The 26,657-nt window shown below is 41.8% G+C and overlaps 1 protein-coding gene across 4 annotated transcripts; it reads left to right on the top strand.

Moving 5' to 3' along the window:
* The first annotated feature begins 218 nt into the window (after positions 1–218).
* On the top strand, positions 219–26,022 carry tbx15 (T-box transcription factor 15). 4 transcript variants are annotated; one of them, XM_023981403.2, is made up of 8 exons: positions 219–719; positions 7,926–8,133; positions 10,678–10,779; positions 14,013–14,184; positions 16,442–16,609; positions 19,868–19,932; positions 21,198–21,295; positions 23,939–26,022. In XM_023981403.2, the coding sequence occupies exons 1-8, from the start codon at positions 518–520 to the stop codon at positions 24,757–24,759; spliced, it is 1,836 nt and encodes a 611-aa protein (XP_023837171.1). In that variant the 5' UTR covers positions 219–517; the 3' UTR covers positions 24,760–26,022. The 4 variants fall into 4 exon arrangements, with proteins under 4 accessions (XP_023837171.1, XP_023837169.1, XP_023837170.1 ...); XM_023981401.2 differs by having other exon boundaries at positions 21,174–21,295; XM_023981402.2 differs by having other exon boundaries at positions 14,013–14,196.
* Positions 26,023–26,657: the final 635 nt, after the last annotated feature.

The following is a 26,657-nucleotide window of genomic DNA, read 5'->3' as shown; positions in this document are numbered from 1 at the left end:
CCTGACGATGTTAATTCAGTGTTGGATGGTCAGTTACAAGGGTCGGGTTTAGGATTCTTGCTTCAGGAGTTGGTGTTTCTCTCATTTGCTATTGGTTAACACATTTTGGTTCTCTCTCTTTCCAAACTTCTCATTGGACGTGTGCGATTTGACAGTGAGCGAAAGGGTTGCCCTTAACGCTTCAAAAAAAAAGTTATCCAGAAGTGAGTATCAATCAGAGAGAGGGGAGAAGGACAGAAAGGGGAAGAGAAAGAGGCAGGAAAGCAGGACGGGGAGACAAAAAGCGATAGATAGCCAGGAATATATTTAATGCTAACTTTCTAGCAATTAAAAGCGCCGTGGGGATGGCGTATCATATCTTTAGAGGTTTGAAACACCATTTCTAGTCATAGTTTTTGGATTACTTTCGTCATTGGCGACTTTTGCACCGTTTTAAACATTGACGTGTGCATTTTCCTTGTGCTCGCTGCGTGGACGGAGTTTTTGTTTTCCCTCTGGTGGATTTGCCTTGAGAGAAATGAGTGACAGAAGGCGATCTGCTGCTGCTCTGAGCTCAAGAGCGCACGCCTTTTCGGTGGAAGCCCTGATCGGGTCAAACAAGAAGAGAAAGCTCCGGGGCTGGGAGGAAAAGGATCTGGAGTTGTCTATGGAGAGCCTCGCCAACAACGGACAATTAGGAGACGGCGACGACCCTGTGCATTGTCTGGATATCGACCCCGGTCAGTGCATAACCACCATCACTTCATATTTTGTTTTTTTTGAATATTGTTATGCTTCCAAAACAAAACTACGGATTGGCCTATCTCACGGAAAAGAGGAATACAGAAAAGGCTACTATTTCATCACCATTTCAAAGATAACTAGTTATAACCTTTTCCTCAGATAGACCTACTAATGTGGAATAATAACATCTGTAGGCTAATAGTGTCCATAAATAATATGTATGTACCATACCGTAATAGTGGGGTTTTAACTTTGCATAAATTATCAAAGGAGTTAACCAACCCCAAATTATTGATTTTGTATAAATGCCATCACTTTAGCAAATGAATAGGCCAGTCACACCTAGGTCAGATTGACAGGGACAATGTATCAATGCATAATAAATTCTGCAGTCAAACTTTATTCATAAATACCAATTTTTTACTGGATATGTGAGCAACAAAAGTTCAACATTCACCTCTTGCTGCTATACTAAACAAAAATATAAACGCAACATGCAAGAATTTCAAAGATTTTACTAAGTTACAGTACATATGAGGAAGTCAGTCAATTGAAATAAATTCACTAGGCCCTAATCTGTGGATTTCACAGACTGGGAATACAGATATGCATCTGTTGGTCACAGATAATAAAAATTAAAAATGAACTTCACAATGATCCTCAGGATCTCATCACAATTTTTGTGCATTCAAATTGCCATCAATAAAATGCAATTGTGTTCATTGTTCAGAGTTTATGGCTGCCCATACCGTAACCCCACCGCCACCATGGGGCACTCTGTTCACAACGTTGACACCAGCAAACGTGGTCTGCGTTTGTAAGGACAATTAGACATACTGCCAAATTCTCTAAAACGATGTTGTAGGTGGCTTATGGTAGAGAAATGGACATTAAATTCTCTGGCAACAGCTCTGTTGGACATTCCTGTAGTCAGCATGCCAATTGCATGCTCCCTCAACTTGAGACATCTATGGCATTGTGTTGTGTGACAAAACTGCACATGTTAGAGTGGCCTTTTATTGTACACAGCACAAGGTGAACCTGTGTAATGATCATGCTGTTATAATCAGCTTTTTGTTATGCCAAACCTGTCAGGTGGATGGATTATCTTGGCAAGGGGGAAATGCTTACTAATCGGGATGTAAACAAATTTGTGCGCACAATCTGAGATAAATAAGCTTTTTGTGCATATGGACAATTTCTGGGATATTTTCTTTCGGCTCATGAAACATGAGACCAACACTTTACATGTTGCGTTCATATTTTTGTTCAGTGTACTTCTGTCACATCTACGCATGCAATTTGATGCATATTTGGATAAATGGAACTGAATGTTCTTCTGGTGTATCAGAATGCAAGTCACTGTCGGTCTGATCGAGGCGTCACTAGACCATGACGCACGCAGAAAAACGCAGTAGCCTATTGCAGCAGAGCACGGTTCATATTCTTTTTGCGCAGTTATATTCCTTAATTTTTAATTTATTTTAATGTATCCTTTATTTAACTAGGCAAGTCAGTTAAGAACATATTCCTATTTACAATGACTGCCTACCCCGGCCAAACCTGGACGACGCTGGTCCAATTGTGCTCCGCCCTATGGGACTCCCAATCACGGCCGGATGTGATACAGCCTATGATCATAAATATCATAAGCGGTTACGTTAAAAGTTATATTACCATTTTTTCGCAAATTACTACACATTGGTACAAAATGAAGGTTGCGTGTGGGGCCATTGTCCCTTCTCCATTTGCAGAAGCCTAGCTGCATAAAATTGCCCCGTCTCTCTTTCACGCGTGCCTCTCTTGATACAATACAATTGTCCATGCCAGTGACTCAAGGGGAGACATGGTCAGTTGTAATTCATATTCAATTAAGATGGTTTTGAATTGGATGAAATGTTTTACTGCGATTATAAAGGCCTACATTGGTTTCTGTGATTCAATGCAAATTATGCATGTTTGGAGCATGGCACAATATACAAAATTTGCCATCACAAGCCACACCTGGGTTACTTATACCTGTTTTTGTGTGAGTCCAAATATAATGAGACAATACGTGTGTTTTCGTGTGAAGAGAGTTTGTTTGAATGTAGAGCTGTTGTGTGCTTGTTGTTTTCACCTGGTTTGCCTGTGTGCCCTGTATTTTCTATTCTAATTTCGTGAAGCATATCTATAGGCCTATAGGCTAACGCCATAATTTTTCCTATCTGGGAAACAATAGGCCAATAAAACGTAGACCTACGTTTAAACTATTTTTATTATTATGTTTTAGTACTTTATTTTTCCAATAATATAGGCTAAACTATTTATCTATATGAAATGGAATGGACACGCAAACTCTGCCTTAAGGCTAAGGAAAATATCAACTCAGCTCTCAGTCAATTCTTGACAATTTAAGCAATCACCTATAAAGATAGTCTAAAGTAAAATTGGATATCAATTTTTATTTAATTCAAATTGATAATATTCATTTTGTAAATCTGAAATCGCAAAATCAAAAGGCTCAGGCTAATCTTTAAGGCCTATGAATCACGCAGGCTTTTTATTACTGTCAAAACACTTGATATTCCTAAATCGCAATTATATTTAGGTAAACCATTTGTTTTCGCTTTTCTTTGTTGCAAATGTTGTAATAATAAGTAGCCTGGGCTATCCCGATTTTCAATAGGCCAAAGTTATTGCATGCCTTTGACGCAAGTCACATTAGATTCAAGATGGGCATATCCTATCATTTTAAATTCTAGATTTTTCCAAATTATTTACAAAGACGTCTAGGACTTAATTTTTATACAAATTTAAAACGAACTAATAAGTTATTTAATAGGCTATATGTCACAAAATCAATTGACTCGTCTTTTCTAAATCTTGGGGGATTTGGGGTAGGTTTGAATTTAAGAACATTGAACTCATCGAAGAGAGACTGATGTCAAAGCTAGCATGAATGACTCAATCTCGAGGCTTTGAGTTTGAATATCCTTACTTTATACATCAATGAATGATGATGGATATATTCTATATCCCATTCTAACCCTCCCAGGCCGCAAATATCAATCATAATCCTAATATGAATTGATATCTCCTCTCAGCTCAGTATACCCTACATTGAATTTCAACAGACACGTAAACCAACATCTCAATATTACAATCTCCATTACAATTGGATTCACAATAGGCCTAGTAGCGAAGTCCCACCTGCTTTTTATCAAATAGGATATAGGCCAACATTTTTTTTGTATCTAAAAGGATCTCAAACTAATAGCCTACCCGTATTATAAACTATATGCCTATACATAGAAAATATATATCTTATTTGGTTCATTAGAACCTAATTTAGCGTCACGTGCATGGTTTAATAATCTAGGCCTACACATTTATTTTCTAATTGTACAGTTCATTTTAGAAGCTGCAAAGCTTTGTGGTTTGCCTTCAGCAACATGACTTGAACCTCATGCACAGAGGCTCTTGTCTGACGCGTGAAGTGCAGCAGCAAGTGTTGTGGGTTTGGGGGATGCCTCACAAATGCGGAGGACCGAACTGAATTTGTTCACAGCTGAGATGCAGGGTTTCAGTACTACCATTGACTGCGATTCAGTCAGTTAAGGAAATGTTATATATCCTCCACGGTTTCACATTAAGTTAGAGTCGTCGTTGATTGAAAAGGAACGTTGTCTCGCTAGCTCCAAGTAATTTAGGAGCCATATTCCTGGCAGAGTCGCAAGTAGTCTGAGTATCCAACCTTGACTAGCCTCCAGTTGACACGTATAGACCAGCCATCACCGATAACAGCTAGTCTTTGTGGTCAGTTTGTGCGGTTTAGATTTTTTACATAATGATTTTGCCTCCATGTGAGGCTTTCAAACCGACATGGTCAAATAACATTCTCATTGAAAGACACGTCATGGGAAAAAATGTCAAGTGTAAGAAAACCACCTCCACACAATAGTTTCAATTGGATTAATAACAATCCCGTTTCCCAGAGAGCCAGCATGTATGACACATTACCTTTGTTCCAGACAAGCACATGTAGGCCTATCTGCAGAATTAACCCCTCCAATATTAAATTGCCTGCCTTAAATGTAAACATCAGCACTGTTAGCAGTTTATGTGTGTGCGCGCGCGAGCTTGTGTCAGAGAGAGAGAGAGACTGCTTTTCTTTTATGGATTAACAAATAAATGTAAACATCCAGACTGTGAAATATATCACTACAGATGATCTTTAATCTCACTCTTAAACCTATTACTGGCCTATATGGTTTGGACAGTAGTCTGTCTCACTAGGAATCTGTAATTATATTATGGATAACCATGTAGACTGTTTTATGTTTTTAGTCTATGGAGTGACACTGATTTTTAAGTGACAGAATGTTTAATCTTATTCTGTCCGTACTTCATATAGCTCTGAGGTTTCAATATTGTTAACCTATTCTATATAATAATATATGATAAAGCCTAATATATGATATATAAATTGTCACTTGGTACTTCTGGGGTGATGATTCCTCTTTCACAAAATGCAAATTGCTGCTGATCATCTCTAAATAATGTTGTATGTTAGAAACCCAACTTTTAAAATGATGCCTCTGAGAAAAGCTTAACTCCAAGCCAACAGATGTTTGTACTATTAAAAGGGTTTAATCCTTATTTTATTGCCTCTCCCTAACATGGGCCTGCATTAATTACAGGCGGAAACAGGTGGTTCTGATTCTTGTGGATTGGGTTACTCTGCAATTTCAAGGTTGGTAGATTGCTACTTACCCACTCGGTTACAACTGTATTAAATGCATTTTCTATTCATAAACTTGTTTCCATAGAAAGGTCTTTGCGATTTTATTCGTAACATTTTTGTCCAAATTAGATAATCACATAGTGAATAAGTTTGTGTAAGAATAATTAGCTGAAATCCATATTCTTTGCACCTACAAGCTGTTAATATTCACATTCAACTAGCTGAATTTCTTGTGTGTACCCAAGCTTTGACAAACAGAAGATGGCATTATTGTTATTTTTTTAGACTTGGTAGACATATCAGTTGAGAAGATCTATGTTCTCCATTGAGGCTCACCGCAAGTTGATTTCTCTGTGCCTAACCACAAGATAGTTCATTTGGGTTTTGAAAAGTGGTTGCTGCTCTCCACCGTTTAGCAGAGGTTGGCTACTGTCTATGATTGGCTAGTTAGTCAGCATTAGTCATGCACTTAAGGTTAGCACCAGATTTCTGACTCTGCTTCCACCTTTCTATCTGTAAGCTGCCATGAGGTGCTACTTCCTTCAATATATTTATTTATTTGTCCCTCACTCCATCTCTCTCATTCTTTCCCCTTCTCTCGAGACATGCGTCTTTCTTCCCAGCAATATCCTGTGTAATGTGGGACAGATGTGTATAGTTCTTCTCACACTTTTGTAGCTCTGCTCTGTTCCTGCTGTTTATAGTGGGTGTGACTGAGAGCAGGCTGTCCGTGTGGAGGGGGACAGTGGGATAGCGGTGGAGGACAGGGACTGGTCTGGTGACATGTGAGGGACAGCATGGTGACTCTGAGTGCTAGTGGATGGACGTGGTGTAGCTTGATGACAGTAAAGCGCCTAGACAACAGCAGCAACAGCAGCCATGATGGCTCTGAGCAGGCCCAGATCTCTGGCCTGGCCCGCTGTGTGGCTGATGGCTGCTGGATGCATGATGGCTGTATGGGCCAATCAACAGTTGCACTGTCTTACCATGTTCCTTGGCTAACACAGAGAGAGTCATCACTGCCATCATACTGAAAGGATCTCTCAAGAGGATGATGAAAATAATTTTTTCTCCTCTCACTCTTTCGCTCCCCTTCTCTGGACCTCTCTCATCTCCCTCTCTGTTTCTGTGGTGGAGTTGTCCTGCCTGCAGTGTCTTCATGTCTCCACTTATTGCTCTTGTCTCTTGTTTTGGGGTCGTGATCACTTGGTGGTTAGTCCTGGGCCACACTCCAGTCTCTCAGCAGTCCTGAATCTGCATAAAAGCCTGTTTGCATGGTGTGTCCTGCCAAAGCAACCTACTCATGTCAGGTCCCTCAATAAATCATATCATATTACATATTGGCACATAATAACAGAGACAAGTACATTAATAAGAAATTGAAATATACAATCCATAACTTTACTGTGTGCTGTATAGAATAAAAATATATATATTTATGAGCTGCTACATGGCTAAATGTTTTTTTCACTACATAGTGTTGTCAATGTTGAACATAAAATGCTGCAGCCAGTAGTAATGTAAGCCTATAGGTTTATTTGGAAGCTAAGATCTGGAACAGTTATTCTGGAAATTTTCCTTGACTATTCAAGTTCTATATGCAGGCTATACATTTATTTTGCTATTGTAGTTGTTTTTATTGTGTTGCCAGAGATACCATTGGGGAAAATATAACTTTTTTTCTAACTTTGTTGTGGGCTGTTTTCATAGCCTATGTGACATAGTAATATATTATATTTGTAGACATAGTGATATTGTCACGATCGTCGTAAGAAGCGGACCAAAGCGCAGCATGGTTTGAACACATTCTTCTAAGTTTAATGAAGAACACTTACACAAAAACAACAAAACGAATAAGACGACCGTGACCGCTATATAAACATTGTGCAAACATGCAACATAACATAGACAATAACCCACAACCCACAATACAATACAGGCTACCTAAATATGGTTCCCAATCAGAGACAACGCAAAACACCTGTCTCTGATTGAGAACCATATCAGGCCAAACACATAGAAATAGACAACATAGAAATACAAATATAGACTGCCCACCCCAACTCACGCCCTGACCATACAAAACAAAAGACAAAACAAAGGAACTAAGGTCAGAACGTGACAGATATGAATGCTAGTTTGTAGTTGGCATGACAATCAGTTGGGCTAAATATAGCTTTTAGAATTTTGTTGGTTGGCGTTTTTTCATGTAAAATGCACATTTCGTTTGATGCAAGCGTTACCCTTGTGGACACTTTATGACATTTCAAACGTAAATGGAATAGTTTTAGTCAGATTTCTTTTTTATTATTTGAAATCCAACCAAACCCAAATTATTTGAGTGAGTCAGATTCGGTGCTTTCTCGGAGTTCATGCTACAGATGATTTGGCCTCAACCGTCAATACTCAACTAATCTTCCTGAGGTCCCCGCTTTACCCGGGCTACATTTTTTCATAATCCTGTAAATCTCCACAGATTCGGAGGCGAGCCCAGGTTCAGATGGCGAGGGTCTGGCGGAGAGGACGTCGTGCTCCTTCGGCTCCCCTGAGGACCTAGCCCCGGCGGCCTGCGAGCTGTCTCCCGCTGCCTCCATGGAGGAGATTCAGGTGGAGCTGCAGTGCGCGGACCTCTGGAAGCGCTTCCATGAAATTGGCACGGAGATGATCATCACTAAAGCCGGGAGGTAAAGCAGCTGCTGCATATTTATGATTTAAAGGACTCCGCTGATAAATATATTTTCTTCTGGCACCTACCATGCACTTTTAGAAAAAATGGTTCCAAAGGGCTCATTCGGCTGTCCCCATAGGATAACTATTTTTGGCTCATGGTGGAACCATTTTTAGTTCCTCTGTGGAAAGGTTTCTACATGAAACCCAAAAGAGTTCTACCTCGAACCAAACGGGTTCTACCTGTAAACAGGGTTATTCAAAGGGTTCTCCTATGGGGACAGCCGAATAACCCTTTTAGGTTTGATATCATCTTTTTTTCTAAGGTGACACACATGTAGCCTACTTTTGCGCAAAATACCCCCCCGTGCGCTATGCATTACCCCTGTAGCACGCATGTTTTTGAGGGGTGCTAATGTGTTGCACATGGGGGCAAGGGCTCCGGACGCGCGAGGGCCGCTCTGTAATCACAGGCCATAAATGACGTATGAGGGTATTCCATGGCTGATGTCAGAGAATAGCCGGGGAAGAAAGGAACTGTTTCTAATTAATCTCTTTGAAACATGTTTTCGGTTCTTGCTCTTTTGGGCAGTGTTACGTACTGGTGAACGTAACAGGCAGCAATTACAACCGAAACCGAGCATATAACTTAACCTACACTGTTCTCATGAAGACTTTTCCCCCTCGCCAGGAACACCAGGTATTTCCCGTTCATTTTGAATTTAACGATCATGCAATAGGCGGACGACGAATTTATGTAGTCAAGTAGGCCTAGCAATAAAGCGGTCGAGGTTATGACTTTTTCCTCCATAAAACAAACGAAAAACACTGTGAAAGCATATGGTCATCTGTAGGCCTATAGTTTATAATGCATAATATGTTGATTTCAAAACTATGTTTAATATAGGTCAAGGTGTTCATCTTATATCTAACCTAACAGGTTTTAGTTTTAAAGGCCACTTTATTTTACTCTGGATTGCGAAATTCGACTTAGCCAGTTGCCCATTTCAAAATAATTGTAATTAATTAGGAATATTAGTTATGTTTCAGGCTCCCATTTAATGTCAATCAGCATCAAGCCTTTTGATTTTTCCACATTTGTAACCATGTATGGTCCTGTATTGCTAAGTTGATAGAGCATCTCGCTTGCACCACCAGGGCCGGGAGTTCGATTCCCGGGGCCACCCATACGTAAAATGTATGCACGCATGACTGTAAGTCGTTTTGGACAAAGCGTCTGCTAAATGGCATATATTATTATTATTATTACTTTTAGGCTAATATCGGCCTACTACCTGTAATAACAGAACATATTATGAAGTTTAACAACAGAAAATAGTATGATATTAATCACATTTAACAAACATAGGCCTATGATGATTCCTCTGTATATGTGTCATGCATTAGAAGGGAGTGAGGGCAGAGCAGTATAGGCTATATATGGCCTAACACGGGGATGCGGCATATTTCTCTTAATTTTCTAATTTGAAAAGCATGCTTTCCATTTCGTTAGACTAGATTGGCTATCCACTGATTATTTTCGTCAATGTATCTTCATTTATTTAAAGCTGACCAATTAGTTGACCAAAAAACATGTTTTTATGGAGAAATGGCAAGGGCCAAGTTGTTTGCGTGTTTAATTTTCTTTTGGTAGGCCTCTATCAAATTACATAACAATATTTTAAAGTTGTATTGTAAAGTTTTAGGTTTATATTTTCGCGTTTTTCTTCTGTTTTAATAACACATGTACACCAACTTTACAGTTAACCTATACATCTGACTTACCTAAACAATATATGATCAACGTTGTTTTCGTGATATTCATGAATCAGATTTACGTTGTTAACAGCCCCATATATATAATCAGTGTCTGTTTAAATGCAGTAGAGCTTAAACGACTAGCTGCGTGTATTTCATGCCTCTGCTAATAATAACCCTATAAATTCAGAGGAGAAAGAAAGTAAGAAAACAGAACTCATTTGTCATTATGAGGGCAAAGATTTATGATGTTTAAATGAAAAGAAAAATGCAGCTTTTGAAGTGTAAAACGAGGAATTAACTTGAAAATGTCTCTGTGTATGTAGTCCTACTTTTAATATGGCTTTTTTTGTTTTTCCTGGTTTGGTTTGCATCGAATTACCAAAAAACTTCTCATGATTGGGTGCATATTTTCAAGGAAGATTGAGTTTGTTGCCAGCTCATGCATTAAAACAGTTTTAATCTTCTTTGAGGATGAAATGACCTACTTTCTTTAATCTGAATAATATTTATTTAATGAAGACATGGAATGTTGATACAGACATTTTAAGGAATTATCATAAAATGATGTGTCTAGGCGCTGTTATGAGTGGATGAGGGGTGGAAATTAGCTATATGACTGGCAAGACATTGGTCAAACTTTAAACCATGCACAGTGGCGCACTAGAATATATTTCTAGTGGCATGAGTGGAATTATACTTAATGTCTACATGGTGCAGGGTTCCGTTTGTAATGCTGATACTCATAATATAATATTAAACTTAAGCTATATTGCTAATCTCTCTCTCTCGCTCTCTCTCAGGCGGATGTTCCCTGCAATGAGAGTAAAAATTGTGGGTCTGGACCCCCATCAGCAGTATTACATAGCCATGGACATTGTTCCTGTGGACAATAAGAGATACAGGTATGCTCCTATCTTCCTAAGGTATGCTCACACTTATTAGCGCTTCCTAACATTTCCTAACTTCCCGTCACTCATTCAGATGGGTGTGTACTATCGTGTGTGCACGGTGATGTACAGATATATACACAACATGTGCTATTGGAACATTACACTCTCCATGTCTGAGATTGATGTTCTTATTCAGTCAAACCAAAATAGGCTCTACCCCCAATTTGGACAACATAGCCGATAAATAGTTGTTGTGTATTTTAAGATGGAGAGTAGTCCCCATGAACCCCAAAAAACATACACAGCTCATTGCAAATTTCAAATGGTATGCTGATATGCACATAAATCTGAATGAAACCTGAAACAATGACCTTTACAGTTGTCCATCTTGGGGATAGGTTTTTATGATGGATATCTCCTGCCAAAGTATCTGAATGAATTTCTGGCATAGAGCACAATGTCTGGAGAGAAAGAGACCATAGGAGAGGAGAATGAAAATTATTTATCATATGTGTGTATGGTTAGAGTGAGACCATAATATTGATAGCTTTATTCACTATGGAAATGGCAAAACATCTTTCTACCCTAAACCTGGTTCTTTAACCATGGCGGAATACAACTTTTATGCCGTAAGATATTGTTTTAATGTACTACCTCAGCTGAAGGACGCAGTTCAATGTGTCATACATTGGTGACGTGGCAGACGACAGATTAAGTGGAAAAGTGTCATAGTTGCATTAATGTTATAGCAGCGCTACAGATGGGTTACAATGCATTTGTTAAATTCATTTTCTAATTTTACAGTGTACATCTTCAGTTTATATATCAATAACATGCATTAATGTTATATTATTGTTACAGATATTTTTAATATGTTTACATTTTATTTGAGAAACAGGACTTGGCTTTCTTGAATGGAACACTGAGGAACCACTTTAACAATGCATTCATATTATTTCCCCCAGTTGTTTATTTATGTAAATGTGTCATTGAAGGATCGTAGAACCCTGGCTCTCTCACTGACTGAAGTGTTTGTCTACGAGGGGACGGTCTAGAGAACCAACATATTATGGAGTATTTTTAGAAGCCAAAAGATCTTGTAAAATTAAATAGGATTTTCTTCCTGGCTGGGGACCACCACAGGGCTTTGCAAACTGAGCTCCGAGCTGTCACTGGAATGTCTCATAGTTCTCATAGAGTTGGTGTCTGGAAATAGTCTTTATTGAAATTTACTTGCTTTACTTAGGCTCTCTGCCTCTCTTCAGGTGTGTCTCATTTATACTGAGCTCGTTAAATCTCCATATTTTACTTGTCTTTTATGTGGACAGTTGGTATGTTCTAAATTTGAATCACAAAAGACAAGTGCAGACACCAGCACTGTCTAGCTCTTCAAATTGACTTTGTCCTCTATATTTGAAAACACTCACTCACTCACACACACACACACACACACACACACACACACACACACACACACACACACACAACACAACCCCAACACACACACAACACACACAACCAAAAACACACACACACACACACACACACACACACACACACACACACACACACACACACACACACACACACACACACAACACAAAAACACGTTCACATTCAAGGACTTAACTTAATGATGTAAACTCTGAACACACACCAGTCAACCCTGTAGGGCAGGGATGATCAACTAGATTCAACCACGGGTCGTTTTGTTTTTGAAGCGGATGGTCGGGGGGCCAGAACATAATTATAAATAATTTCTAGACTGCAAATTGACTGCAAGAAGCCCAAACATTATATAACATTTGACTAAAATATTATAATTTTCAAACCTTGCTACATTTGTAAACGATCTCGTGTCTCGCTATAATGCGAGGGAATATTTGGGAATATTCCAAACATTAAAATCACTTGGAGGTGATTACTGGTGTTTTTACAGTCTTTATGTCCCCCCAAAAATAAAAATAATAATACATATTTTTGCTCAGAAAACTTGGGGGCCAAATAAAACCACTTGTGGGCCAAATTCGGCCCGCAGACCACCAGTTGGGGAACCCTGCTGTAAGGAAATGTAATAGTGATACTTACTTTGTCAGTTAAGGTAACCCAATATACAGTACAGCCTGGGTTTGGCAAGTGTGTGTGAGTACTTTAACGTGTGTCTGTCTGAATTTCTGTGTCCATAAAAGTAATATCTGTTTGATGAGTTGCATGCATACAATGTTGTCTGTGTCCTGGTTTGTGTGTCTGTGTGTGTGTGTGTGTGTGTGTGTGTGTGTGTGTGTGTGTGTGTGTGTGTGTGTGTGTGTGTGTGTGTGTGTGTGTGTGTTGTGTGTGGTGTGTGTGTGTTGTGTGTGGTGGTGAAGGATGTGTGAAGTGTGTTAAAGTGTGTGATGTGTGCGTGAGCGGGCTAGGCTAGCCCCATCTGTCCGAATGGTGTCACATAAAGTCAGATCTTTATTGATTGTGCTGGAGCCAGATGGCAGATTTATGGAAGATGAAAGGGGGCTAATCAAATTTCCAGTCCTGTTTGGGGCTAAGGTCTCTCTCTTCTTCAACACTTTCCCTGTTACACGGAACTTAACCCTAAACAGCACTCCAAACAGGAAATTACACAAACGCCTGGCATTCTGTGTGTGTGTTTGGTCTGGTGTGTTTGTGAGTGTGTTCTTGTGTGCTAAAGAGGTGAGAGAGTGTGCATGTGTCTACAGGGGGCTCAAGGCTGTGCGTGTGAGAGAGAGAGATAGAGAGACCGAGAGGGTGGTGTAACGCTGCTAGACAATAACAAAGAGGCCAAATTAGAGTTTTGTCCATGTTTTACCACTGAGTGATGACTATGGAAGAGGCGTTGCAGCTAAGCACTTTCAACTGTGCGCATGGCCAGAACTAAAGGCAAACAGCTGTGCTTGGGGCTACAGTGGATTGGAGTCCCTCTCTTGCTTCAGTCAGTCAGTGAGGGGAATGCTCTGTGCTGGGCGGGGCAGTCATATTGTACCCTAACTCGCAATGCAACATAAAATATTATGACTGAGCTTAGTTGTGAATATGTTGTTAAAAGCATATGTAGTATGTGTGGGGATATTTGATGTCTCCATTGTAAGCAAGCTCTGCATCTGCAACACATGAACTCCCTGACTTCAATGCTTCACAATAACATGTGCAAAACCTGTGGGAAAAAAACAGAGAATCAAATGTGAAATAAGGTTTGGTGCTGATACGTCTGTCACTGTGTGTCTGTCCTCCAGGTATGTGTACCACAGCTCCAAGTGGATGGTGGCGGGGAACGCGGACTCCCCAGTGCCCCCGCGGGTCTACATCCACCCAGACTCCCTGGCCTCTGGAGACACCTGGATGAGGCAGGTGGTCAGCTTCGACAAACTCAAACTCACCAACAATGAGCTGGACGATCAGGGCCATGTGAGTGAGCCGGTGAGCCGGCTTAACTTGACATACCATACTCTCGCCTCCCTCCAACACCTGTACACTGTTACACCTGTACACTAATACAAAGACATATAAGTAATTGTACTGTTTCAGTATTTCTCAAAGTGTTTCACATTGTAATATGGGAATTTACTTCATCCCACCCATGTGTAGATAAGACTATTCTTAGAGAAGAAGACTGCGGCCTTTATCGACTGATGCTGAAATAGTTGATCGGCATTGATGTAGTTATGGCACAAGATGGATCTCCTTATGACATGAACTCCGTGCTGTTACAGGCCAGATTGCTTTTATTACGGGGGCTTGACGTTGTTGAAACAGTCAGAGGAGCCAGTGCAAATCCATTTCTCCATAGAGGTCCTGATTTAGGGATGCCAGGTAATGTAATTACTCAAGATGGACCCAACCTCCCTAGCCATGACAGAGAGATACATCATTTTTGGAATCCTCTCTCAAAATGGATGCCAGTGGCTTCATGTAGCTTAGTGAGGCACTGATGGGCCGGCACATTCTGGTCCTCATATGGGCCTGTTTTCCAACCGGCCAGCTGATGCTATCGCAGCTCCGTTCTTCTGACAAATGTAATAACAGATGGGTGTTAAATGCAGCAGTGGGCACGTATTTTGGGGGGGGAGTCAGGCAATGCCCCTTTCTCTCCCACAGCCGCGTTATAAGGCCTTTGTTCCGCTGGAGGCATCGAGGCGAGAGGAAATTAACTTTGGAACTTCATGTGTGGGAAACCTCACTGCAAATAGGCGGGTATCTGTCCCATCACTCTTCTCTTCTTCCTCCGTCTTACCATAGTATCAAACCTCTCCATTAACAGTGGTTGCTATAATAAAGGGAAAGGGAAAGGGGGATACCTAGTCAATTGTGCAACTGAATGCATTCAACTGAAATGTGTCTTCCGCATTTAACCCAACGCCTCTGAATCACATAAGCAGGGCTATTGGTTCTTAAAAAACTCTAAAAGCCTAAGCTGTTGGGGGGGGCTAACATATGGAATTGTTTTAAGATGGTCATACCATGGATCATTTAGCTATTTGATTTAGAACTTTAGGACCTCTTTATGTATACATTATTTGGGGATAAAATATTGAATTTGGCCTTACTGCTATAGCCCATAGAAACGCATTGAATAACATGTTAATAAATGTCAAAAAAGATAGACAATAAATGTATCATAAGGTTTTGAAGTGTCTGTTCTATGTCTCTAAGAGATATAAGAAAGCTCAGGAAATATTTTAGTTTAACCCCTTATTTTTGTTGTTCCAAAACTACCTCCATACTTCCATTCATTTGTATGGGTTACCTTCAGACGAGTCCCGTGACACTTGTGGGGGTTGTAGACCAAAACGGAGAGAGTCTCCCCTTTCCATATAGTGGTCATAATAGTATAGATGTTTTTGTGAGAAGACCGATTTTCGGGATGTCTCATGGTCTGACAAACACCGCTGTAGCTCAGCCACCTTCCACCGCAGATGCAGAAGGCCGACATAGGTGGATGTGGTGGGTTGAGACCAGCCCATGCAAAAAGATATCTCTAGTTTAAACTGACGGATTTGGATGGGGATTTTTTTATTATGTTACTTAGATTGACGCACGGGTGATTAACCAAGCTGATTGGCTTTTGCTTGTTATTCATATAAATAAGTAATAAATATGTAACTGAAATCACTTTATTGCTACAGTAGGCCTCTTATTTTAAGGACACTACTAGATGTATTGTTTTGATAACAGATCCGTCAGATAAGTCCCTTGTCTGCTCTGTGTTGTTGTGAGCTCAGTGTGTGTATGTGTGACTGGGGAGGGTTTGACCTGACCCAGAACCCTGGCCCTGACTTGGGGTCCCCTGGGCTGAGCAAGGGGCAAGGTGAAGAGGATGGGGGGCTGGAATATTACATTTGTTGTCAATGTTATTTGTTACTGTTTCCCCAATCTTTTTGAAATGACCCCCTTAGTTGTTTGTGGCTCCAGGGAGGCTTTCTCACTCGGGCTGTAATCAAGAGCAGACAGAGAGCCGGAGGGAAGGCTGGGCCGTCGTAACCTGAAGCCTCGGCTCTGCTCTCTGGTGTTAAATACTTACCTTACCACCTCTCTTATCATAAGTGTGGACTAGTGTTCCTCTTAATCATACAGCCCTGATATTAACTCAGACTTGCTTAGACACGCATGGCACATGCACACACATTCACACACAATGTAACCATTACGATCTCTGTGGTTTCAGATCATCCTCCACTCCATGCATAAGTACCAGCCTCGTGTCCATGTGATCAGGAAGGACTTCAGCAGTGACCTGTCCCCCACAAAGCCTGTTCCCAGCGGAGAGGGAGTGAAGACCTTCAGCTTCCCTGAGACTGTCTTCACCACCGTCACCGCCTACCAGAACCAACAGGTCTGAGGCCAGACACTTTTCTCTTTGTTGCTACGATGCTGTTGCCACTCAATTGGTTTATCTGCACCAGGCTTAGGGTCAATTCAAGTTTAATTTGAGTCAATTCTGGAAGTGAACTTAAAGCGGAACTGACACCGTTTTAACTACTTTGCATATATGAATGAAATAAACAGACAATCATAATATCAGTCCAAAATATCAAATTCACAGTTTATGCCTCAAAATATACTTTGTAAGAGGTTTAAACAAAAAGGTTATATTTGACTCAAAATTCCATTACATATAGTCAGGTATTGTTTGCAGAATGGATGGATGGAATCAATGCATGATTCATATACAGTTGAAGTCGGAAGTTTACATACACTTAGGTTGGAGTCATTAAAACTAATTTTTCAACCACTCTACAAATTTCTTGTTAACAAACTATAGTTTTGGCAAGTCGGTTAGGACATCTACTTTGTGCATGACACAAGTAATTTTTCCAACAATTATTTACAGACAGATTATTTCACTTATAATTCACTGTATCACAATTCCAGTGGGTCAGAAGTTTACTACACTAACGTTGCTGTGCCTTAACAGCTTGTAAAAGTCCAGAAAATGATGTCATGGCTTTAGAAGCTTCTGATAGGCTAATGACATAATTTGAGTCAATTGGAGGTGTATCTGTGGATGTATTTCAAGGCCTACCTTCAAACACAGTGCCTCTTTGCTTGACATCATGGGAAATCAAAGGAAATCAGCCAAGACCTCAGAAAAAATTGTAGACCTCCACAAGACTAGTTCATCCTTGGAGCAATTTCAAAACACCTGAAGGTACCACGTTCATCTGTACAAACAATAATACACAAGATAAAAACCATGGGACCACGCAGCGTCATACTGCTCAGGAAGGAGACATGTTCTGTCTCCTAGAGATGAAACGTGTACTTTGGTGCGAAAAGTGCAAATCAATCCCAGAACAACAGCAAAGGACCTTGTGAAGATGCTGGAGGAAACAGGTACAAGTATCTATATCCACAGTAAAACGAGTCCTATATCGACATAATATGAAAGGCCGCTCAGCAAGGAAGAAGCCACTGCTCCAAAACCGCCATAAAAAAGCCAGACTACGGTTTGCAACTGCACATGGGGACAAAGATCATACTTTTTGGAGATGATGAACAAAAATAGAACTGTTTGGACATAATGACCATCGTTTTGTTTGGAGGAAAAAGAGGGAGGCTTGCAAGCCGAAGAACTCCATCCCAACCGCGAAGCACGGGGGTGGCAGCATCATGTTGTGGGAGTGCTTTGCTGCAGGAGGGACTGGTGCACTTCACAAAATAGATGGCATCATGAGGATGGAAATTTATGTGGATATATTGAAGCAACATCTCAAGACGTCAGTCAGGAAGTTAAAGCTTGGTCGCAAATGGGTCTTCCAAATGGACAATGACCCCAGCATACTTCCAAAGTTGTGGCAAAATGGCTTAAGGACAACAAAGTCAAGGTATTGGAGTGGCTATCACAAAGCCCTGACCTCAATCCTATAGAACATTTCAGGGCAGAACTGAAAAAGCGTGTTTGAGCAAGGAGGTCTACAAACCTGACTCAGTTACACCAGCTCTGTCAGGAGGAATGGGCCAAAATTCACCCAACTTATTGTGGGAAGCTTGTGGAAGGCTACCCAAAACATTTGACCCAAGTCCAACAATTTAAAGGGCATGCTACCAAATGCTAATGGAGTGTATGTAAACTTCTGACCCACTGGGAATGTGATGAAAGAAATAAATGCTGAAATAAATCATTCTCACTACTATTATTCTGACATTTCACATTCTTAAAATAAAGTGGTGATCGTAACTGACCTAAGACAGGGAATTTCTACTAGGATTAAAGGTCAGGAATTGTGAAAACTGAGTTTAAATGTATTTGGCTAAGGTGTATGTAAACTTCCGACTTCAGCTGTAATTAACCAATGCAATGCTTGGCAGCCTAATAAAGATTGCTATCAGGTTGTAAATCACAGTTCATGCATTGTTTGGAGCCTGAAGCCATTTGGTTGATGCAAAAAGGGTGAAAGTTAGGTGGATATCTCAACACAATCAAACTAGCATGGGCAATGATCATAAGTCATAACGTGGCTATATAACGTGGCTAATATTTAGCAAGCTAAAAACACAGAGCTTTGATGTAGCTAGCTAGCTGCTGGGAGGATGTAATGTCATCATTCGGACGAGTGGGTAAGTGGCAGACTTTTCCCCAAAAAGTTTTTAGCAGCTTAGGTGGCTATAGCTATGTTGCAGGTGTTATTTGGTTAGCTAGCTAACAAGAAATGTGACTCGCTTCTGAACTTGAACAACTGTTATTCACAGGAAACTCTTATTTGTCAATCAAATGTATTTGTCATCGATCAAATTGGCAGGCACGCAAGCAAGCTGGTAAATCCAATTCATTTGTCAAAAACATAGGTTATGGGACATAAGCAGGTATTGGAAGGCAGGCTGCAACAGGGCAAGCGAGCAGGCTACTATTCCTCATCTCAGTGCAACTACATGCTGAAACATTTGACAGTTTATCCAAAGATACTGGTTTCCCCTTTTGTCTGTACATTTATCCCTTACTAGATTTCATGTTAGCTCATCTGGCTCTTTCTAAAGTCATGTTGTTGTAGCTGCCTGTAAACATACAGTTAAAAGTGAAAGGCATACCCCAGTATGGCAATGAGTTATTTGCATATACACCAACTGTAGCTCTGATTGGTTAGGGTGCACCGGTCTGTGTAGGGTCTGGGCCTGGACAAGACAGATACGTTTTTATTTGTTTTTATTTACTGCGGTGTCTATTAATTGCCCAAATGCACGGCAGCTTTCCCACTCATATTGCTATAGCATTTTCACAAATTCCCAAACATTCTATGAATGTATCCAAATGTAAAATGCTCGCTTGTCACAAAATGTTAAAAAAATTCAACATATTCTTCCCGAGGGTGTACAGTATATAAACATATTTTAAGGAAATGTATGGTGCTAAAACGGTGTCAGTTCCTCTTTAAATTCAGTTTGTTTATGAATGGAAAATGACCTATTATTATTATTTAAAAAAAGATTTTCATGAATTCCTTTATTCCCCTTTAATTTATTTAATTTATTCCCCTTCATTTCTCCTTTGATTTCTTTGAAATCTATATATTGATACATTTTCCCCTCTCTCCAACATGTGCATCGGTCATATGTATGTCATTTGTTTTGATTGTCATGTTTTTCTTTCCCGCAGATAACTAGACTAAAGATTGATCGCAACCCATTTGCTAAAGGATTTCGGGATTCAGGTAGAAACAGGTATACATTCCTCCACTAACCCGAGGTCCGTGTAATGCAACCTGTCTCAACGTTCGCCATGCTCTGTGCTGCAAACCAACGTGGCCTTTAATATGGAAATAATCCCCTGGAGATACCTCCTAATCCCATATGCTGCTCCATATAAAATTAATCACTCTCTCCCCATCCAAGAAAAGCCCACTAGATCTGAGATAGAACCACAGGTTCTGGGTAGGGGAGAGCTCTCTCTCTTCCTCGCTCTGTCTCTCAGTCTGGATTATCATATGTAACAGGGGAAACACTGAACCAGACCCTCAGCACATGAAAGCTCCCCTCCCATCTGGAGCGCATTATCGGCACAGTTATTTGAGACATATTTTTTCATTTTTCAAACAATACAGTGCATGATTTATGAACTAGCATTAGAATTTCATTGCAGAAAACTACAGATGAAAAGATTATGTAGAAATAAGATATTTATAGACAGAAAATGTATTTATCCTCACACATATCCCCCTAACTACTCATACCAATGCATTATAGTAATTTACTACATCACTGTTAAGCTGTCAGTTATTCCACATTATAGCGAACTGAAATGAATTAAAACGAGGACATATGACACAAGCTAATTCGTTAATCAACTACTGAGTTGTTTCCCCTCTATGAATTTATATCTTAATATAGAGCTCGCTCAGGCATTAAATTATGAATGTCGTCAATCAGATTTTTTGACTGGTGACACTTGACTTTATGAGGTAAAACAGGGCAGAGCTCATTTGTTGGGTTTTGGTCCTGAGCGCTATGAATGAGCGTACTGATGGCCAGGGCCAGTGTGATTAGCGTAGCGCGCAAATGAGCTGGAATGGCCCTGGAGTTACTGGCCCTAAAATAACATGGTCGGGACAGGCCCTCATTTCCCTGGGACAGGGCCCAGCGGCGCACACAGGAGTAAATCATGCAGTAAGGAGAACCGTGTACAGATTCTAGATGAAACGTCACTCAGATTTATGATCACAGTAAAAACCTGCACATTTTAATGGCTCCAGTTTCCTCCCAGTCTGACTCTACTTCTCCTTCTCTTCCTCCCTCCTCTCTCATTCTCACTTACACTCATTCCTTTCTCTATGTCCCTCTCTCTCTCTTCGACTATCTGTTTTGCCATCACAACTCTTCCTTCCTCTTTCTCCTACCCCGCCTTTGTTATGTTTTATGTATCCGTCCCTCACACTGACCCTCTTTTTTTTTCTCCACTGTTTCAGTCTCTCGTTCTCTCTCTCACACAGGACTGGTCTAGAGGCGATCATGGAGACCTATGCGTTCTGGAGACCGCCTGTGAGGACACTCACGTTTGAGGACTTCACCAACATGCAGAAACAGCAAGGTGTGTACAACTGTCTCTAAACTATGGCCTAATCTCTACAATCTTCTACAATATACACTCTTTCACTGTCACTTCATATCTTTCCTTTACCTCACAACACATCAATTCTCTTCATCACTCTGGTCATCACCACCTGTTTTGGCACCTAACTTGGAATCAGCTGAACTTTTTATTAAATTAACCCTGTTGCTTTTGGACGGCTTTGTGACATGAGTAGAATCAGTGATAGCTCAGCGTCTTGGTCATGGCTCGTATCACAGGCCCCGATGCTTTAAAGTTAGCCAATTTCTTCAATGCTCCTTCTTCCGAGGTATTGATGACGTTACACCACTCAGTATTTTGTCTGTGCCGACATCTGTTTGTTATCACAAACTCCTCCAAACCGATTAGACGTTAATTAGAGTCCTCACGCCGCTGATGAACTTTGGACGCTCCGTAAGTGCTCGGAGCTAGAGCGTGTGTCGTCCCCCCACCTCCACTCCTGTCCCCCCCAGCGGCACCAGATGCCCTTCCAGCAGGGTAATCAACAGCCCTTCCAGTGGGGTAATCAGCAGTTCCCCTCAGCGCCACCAGACACACTTCCAGCGGGGTAATCAACAGCCCTTCCAGTGGGGTAATCAACAGCCCTTCCAGCTGGGTAATCAACAGCCCTTCCAGCGGGGTAATCAACAGCCCTTCCAGCGGGGTAATCAGCAGTTCCCCTCAGCGCCACCAGATACCCTGGCAGCGGGCGAATCAACAGCCCTTCCAGCGGGTAATCAACAGCCCTTCAGCGGGGTAATCAGCAGTTCCCCTCAGCGCCACCAGATACCCTGGCAGCGGGGTAATCAACAGCCCTTCCAGCGGGGTAATCAACAGCCCTTCCAGCGGGGTAATCAGCAGTTCCCTCAGCGCACCAGATACCCTGGCAGCGGGGTAATCAACAGCCCTTCCAGCGGGTAATCAGCAGTTCCCCTCAGCGCCACCAGATACCCTGCAGCGGGTAATCAACAGCCCTTCCATGGGGTAATCAACAGCCCTTCCAGCTGGGTAATCAACAGCCCTTCCAGGCGGTAATCAACAGTTCCCCTCAGCGCCACCAGATACCCTTGCAGCGGGGTAATCAACAGCCCTTCCAGCGGGGTAATCAACAGTTCCCCTTAGCGCACCAGATACCCTGGCAGCGGGGTAATCAACAGCCCTTCCAGTGGGGTAATCAACAGCCCTTCCAGCTGGTAATAACAGCCCTTCCAGCGGGGTAATCAACAGTTCCCCTCAGCGCCACCAGATACCCTTGCAGCGGGGTAATCAACAGCCCTTCCAGCGGGTAATCAGCAGTTCCCCTCAGCCCACCAGATACCCTGGCAGCGGGGTAATCAACAGCCCTTCCAGCGGGGTAATCAGCAGTTCCCCTCAGCGCCACCAGATACCCTGGCAGCGGGGTAATCAACAGCCCTTCCAGTGGGGTAATCAACAGCCCTTCCAGCTGGGTAATCAACAGCCCTTCCAGCGGGGTAATCAACAGTTCCCCTCAGCGCCACCAGATACCCTTGCAGCGGGGTAATCAACAGCCCTTCCAGCGGGTAATCAACAGTTCCCCTTAGCGCCACCAGATACCCTGCAGCGGGTAATCAACAGCCCTTCCAGGGGGTAATCAACAGCCCTTCCAGCTGGGTAATCAACAGCCCTTCCAGCGGGGTAATCAACATTCCCTCAGCGCCACCAGATACCCTCACCGGGTAATCAACAGCCCTTCCAGCGGGGTAATCAACAGCCCTTCCAGTGGGGTAATCAACAGTTCCCCTCAGCAACGCTGAAGCTGCTCTAACCCCTGTCCGACCAGAGAGGAAAACATGACATCACTATGATATCCCCCTCTCCTGGCCAACAGAACCCTGCAGAACTGAGCTGAACATTATCGAAGGCATATGGTGCAGTCAGAATCAGAACCCAGGCCAGGAGAGAGTCATGAATTTTTTCTTTTCTTTAGCTGGTTTCAAACTGAATTTCTCGAACATTAAAATTAATGCGGGCCAAATTTTCATCAATAAAGAAATATGTGAGTGATATCCCACAGCTATCCTTCAATTCCAAAAGCTTGACTTATTGCATGTTAAACTGTGCCAAGATCAAAAAATATATATTTTTATGTCCATACATGTCTAAATTATGAATGCATGATTCTTTGAGAAAAGGGGCAAGCTCGGAGCTCTGTTGACCAGACATGTACTGTATCAAACTGAAGCCACATTTATGCTCAGAAACAAGTACTGTTATTTTAGGGTTTAGGATCCAATAAATACTACTATTTCAAAGAAGTAATGATGTCATGCAATTAGTCCTTAAAATCAGATGTTGAGCATATGAAAGTTGTAAAGTCAGCTGAAATTGACCAGTAAATGTAATATCAAATTATTTAATACATGTGAATTAAGTGGCTTATGCACCAGCCTTAAACAGAGCTCTCATATTTGACCGGTTAAGATCAAACGGCAGCAGTCACTGGAATGAGACATTCTGGCGGCGATAGGTCGAATGGCTGAAATGAGAGATACTCTGAGTGTGATTGTTGGCCAATGCTTCTGTTGTTGTTTCACTCCGTAGCATTGGCTCTGTCTCACTGTCTTTGCGTTGAGTGTGTGTGTGTCCCTGTGTGTTTTTCAGGAGGAAGTACGGGCACCTCTCCCACCACCTCCAGCACAGGAGCCCCCTCCCCTTCTGGCACGGCCCACCTCCTGTCCCCCTCCTGCTCCCCGCCCACCTTCCACCTGGCCCCCAACACCTTCAACGTGGGCTGCAGGGAGAGCCAGCTGTGCAGCATGGGCCTGTCTGAGTATCCGGCCTGCGCACGCAGCAACATGGCGGCCCTGCAGGGCTACGGGGGACTGTCCGACAGCTCCTATGGACGCCTCCAAGCAGCAGGAGGCGCTGTGGCCTCCACCCAGCAGTCTGAATCCTTCCTGCCCCAGAGGACATCCTCCCTGATCGCTGCAGGCATGCAAGGGGGTGGCCATGGCCCTCTGTCTGGAAGCAGCGGTGGCGGGAAGATGGATGCCTACGGAGGTCAGCTGACCTCATTTCCGGCCTCCCAGCTGCAGTATGTGATGCAGGGTGGAGCTAGCTCTGCCTCTGGCTCCTCCTCCTCCTCAGGCTCCTCCCCCTCTTCTGCCCACATGTTCAGCGGGGGCCACCACCACGTGCAGCAGGGATCCTACAACGCCTTCTCACTCCACAACCCCTACAACCTGTATGGATACAACTTCCCCACTTCCCCTCGCCTGGCTTCCAGCCCTGAGAAGACCCAGGGCGGCCTCTTGTGCTCCTCCTCCTCTGCCGGGGTGTTTGCTGAGCGCCAGTACCTGTCCAACGGTGGCATGGACAGCATGCACATGATCGGCAATCCCTCCGCTGGCCAGCAGGGGGCTGGCTCCTGTGATGGCCGTCAGTATGGCTCCTCCTCTCAGATGTCAATGCACATGGTGTAAAAACTGAGATCCCACTTCTGACACCAATTTTCACTGTCCTGTTATTTCAAGAAGTTCTGTCTCTTCTACTAAGATATGCTATTGATGAGTCATTTTACATTTAGCGTTGTTTGTAATACTGAGGTACAAAGTGAATCTTTCAAAAAACAGACTTTTCATCTCATTGTGTTTTTAATTTTTTTTAAATTTCACCTCACATGCTTTAAACAAGGAGGAGGAACTGTTATTTAATTACCACAATAGTGTTAAAAAGGGGAAGTGGAACCATATACCGTGCTCTCAGTGCACATGTGGCTGTTTAGAACACTAACCCCAACCATGGGGACATACAGGGGGATATGTGAAAGAGAGGAGACCACATACTCTTACTGTCGAGGGATTCTCAGGAGTGAACCCATGAATCTGTTATGGTGCAATAGTAATGACAGTCTCTACAGTAACTCAGCCTTGTTGCTATGGACTCTATCCAGTCCCGGACAGGATGTGACAGAGGCTCTGTGTGATCCAGAAACTTCACCTCCACTTCCACTGCTCTAGTTTTAACAAGACATTTATGCAACATTATGCCATAACGTTGTGGCAACATTGGGAGAGAACTGAGAGGGTTGTGGATATTAACAGTGCCGGATCAATATGAAGGACTTCAATATGAAGGTTTTCCCCTCTGGCCACTCAGCGGGGATGATGGGAGGATAATGGATGAGGCACAGAGGGTGAATATAATATAATACAGCACATGCTGGAAGGATGAAGTCAAAAAACTAAAGGTCAGGGTGAGGGAGGAACTATGTGTGTCTGACAGTGGGGTCCAGTTGTTGGCCCTGCACCTCTCAGTGGACACGCTGGACGAGAAGCTCTGTTCAAGTGGACACTGAACATATAGTGAAATACAGTGAAATCACCATAATCTTATCAACTCCTTTCCTCACAGACTGGAATGGCTTCACTATTTTTGAGTGGATTACCTTTTTAAAAGCATATATAAGATGGCGAATGCAAGCAAAAACCATAAGCTTTACAGTTGTTGTGTGAAAGGTTATAAAGATAGAATAGGAAACAGAGTAATTATAGTATGTTTTGGTGTGTTGTAGATAATTGTATTTAAGTGCCAAGCAATAATACAATTATATGGGCCAATCTATCATGAAAACAAATGTGAGAAAAAATGGAAATAGCAAAATTATTATTTTGAAAGGCCTTTTAAAAAACTGTAAATACAGGTGCCAAGCACACAAAAGTTCAATAAACATTTTAATTCATTTACATGTTTTTGATTCATTTACAGCTGTCACTCTTTGTAAGATGTGCATATATTCAAAAAAGTGGACCATTAACAAAAACACAAGCAATAGAGTAAATGCATCCCCTGACATTTTCCCATGCAAATAGAACTTGATTACTATGATATTCTACCATATATCTATATATATGGTATACAGTGCCTTCAGAAAGTATTCATACCCCTTGACTTATTCCACATGCTGTTGTGTTACAGCCTGAATTGAAAATTGATTAAATATATATTTTTCTCACCCATCTACACATAATGCCCCATAATGACAAAGCAAAAACATGTTTTTATAATTTGTATTCCAAATGATTGAAAATGAAATACAAAAATACAGTATCTCATTTAAATAAGTATTCAAACTCCTGAGTCAATATGTGTTTGAATCACATTTGACAGCAATTACAGCTGTGAGTCTTTCTGGGTAAGTCTCTAAGAGCTTTGCACACCTGTACAACATTTGCACATTATTATTTTTTTTAATTCATCAAGCCCTGTCAAGTTGGTTGTTGACCATTGCTAGGCAGACATTTTTTATTCTTGCCATAGATTTTCACGCCGATTTAAGTAAAAACTGTAACTAGGTCACCCAGGAACATTCAACATAGTC

This window comes from Salvelinus sp. IW2-2015, linkage group LG36 (genome assembly GCF_002910315.2).
Source record: "Salvelinus sp. IW2-2015 linkage group LG36, ASM291031v2, whole genome shotgun sequence".
NCBI classification, from domain to species: domain Eukaryota; kingdom Metazoa; phylum Chordata; class Actinopteri; order Salmoniformes; family Salmonidae; genus Salvelinus; species Salvelinus sp. IW2-2015.
Note: the sequence above shows the minus strand (reverse complement) of the source record. Positions and strands in the feature narration are given on the sequence as shown.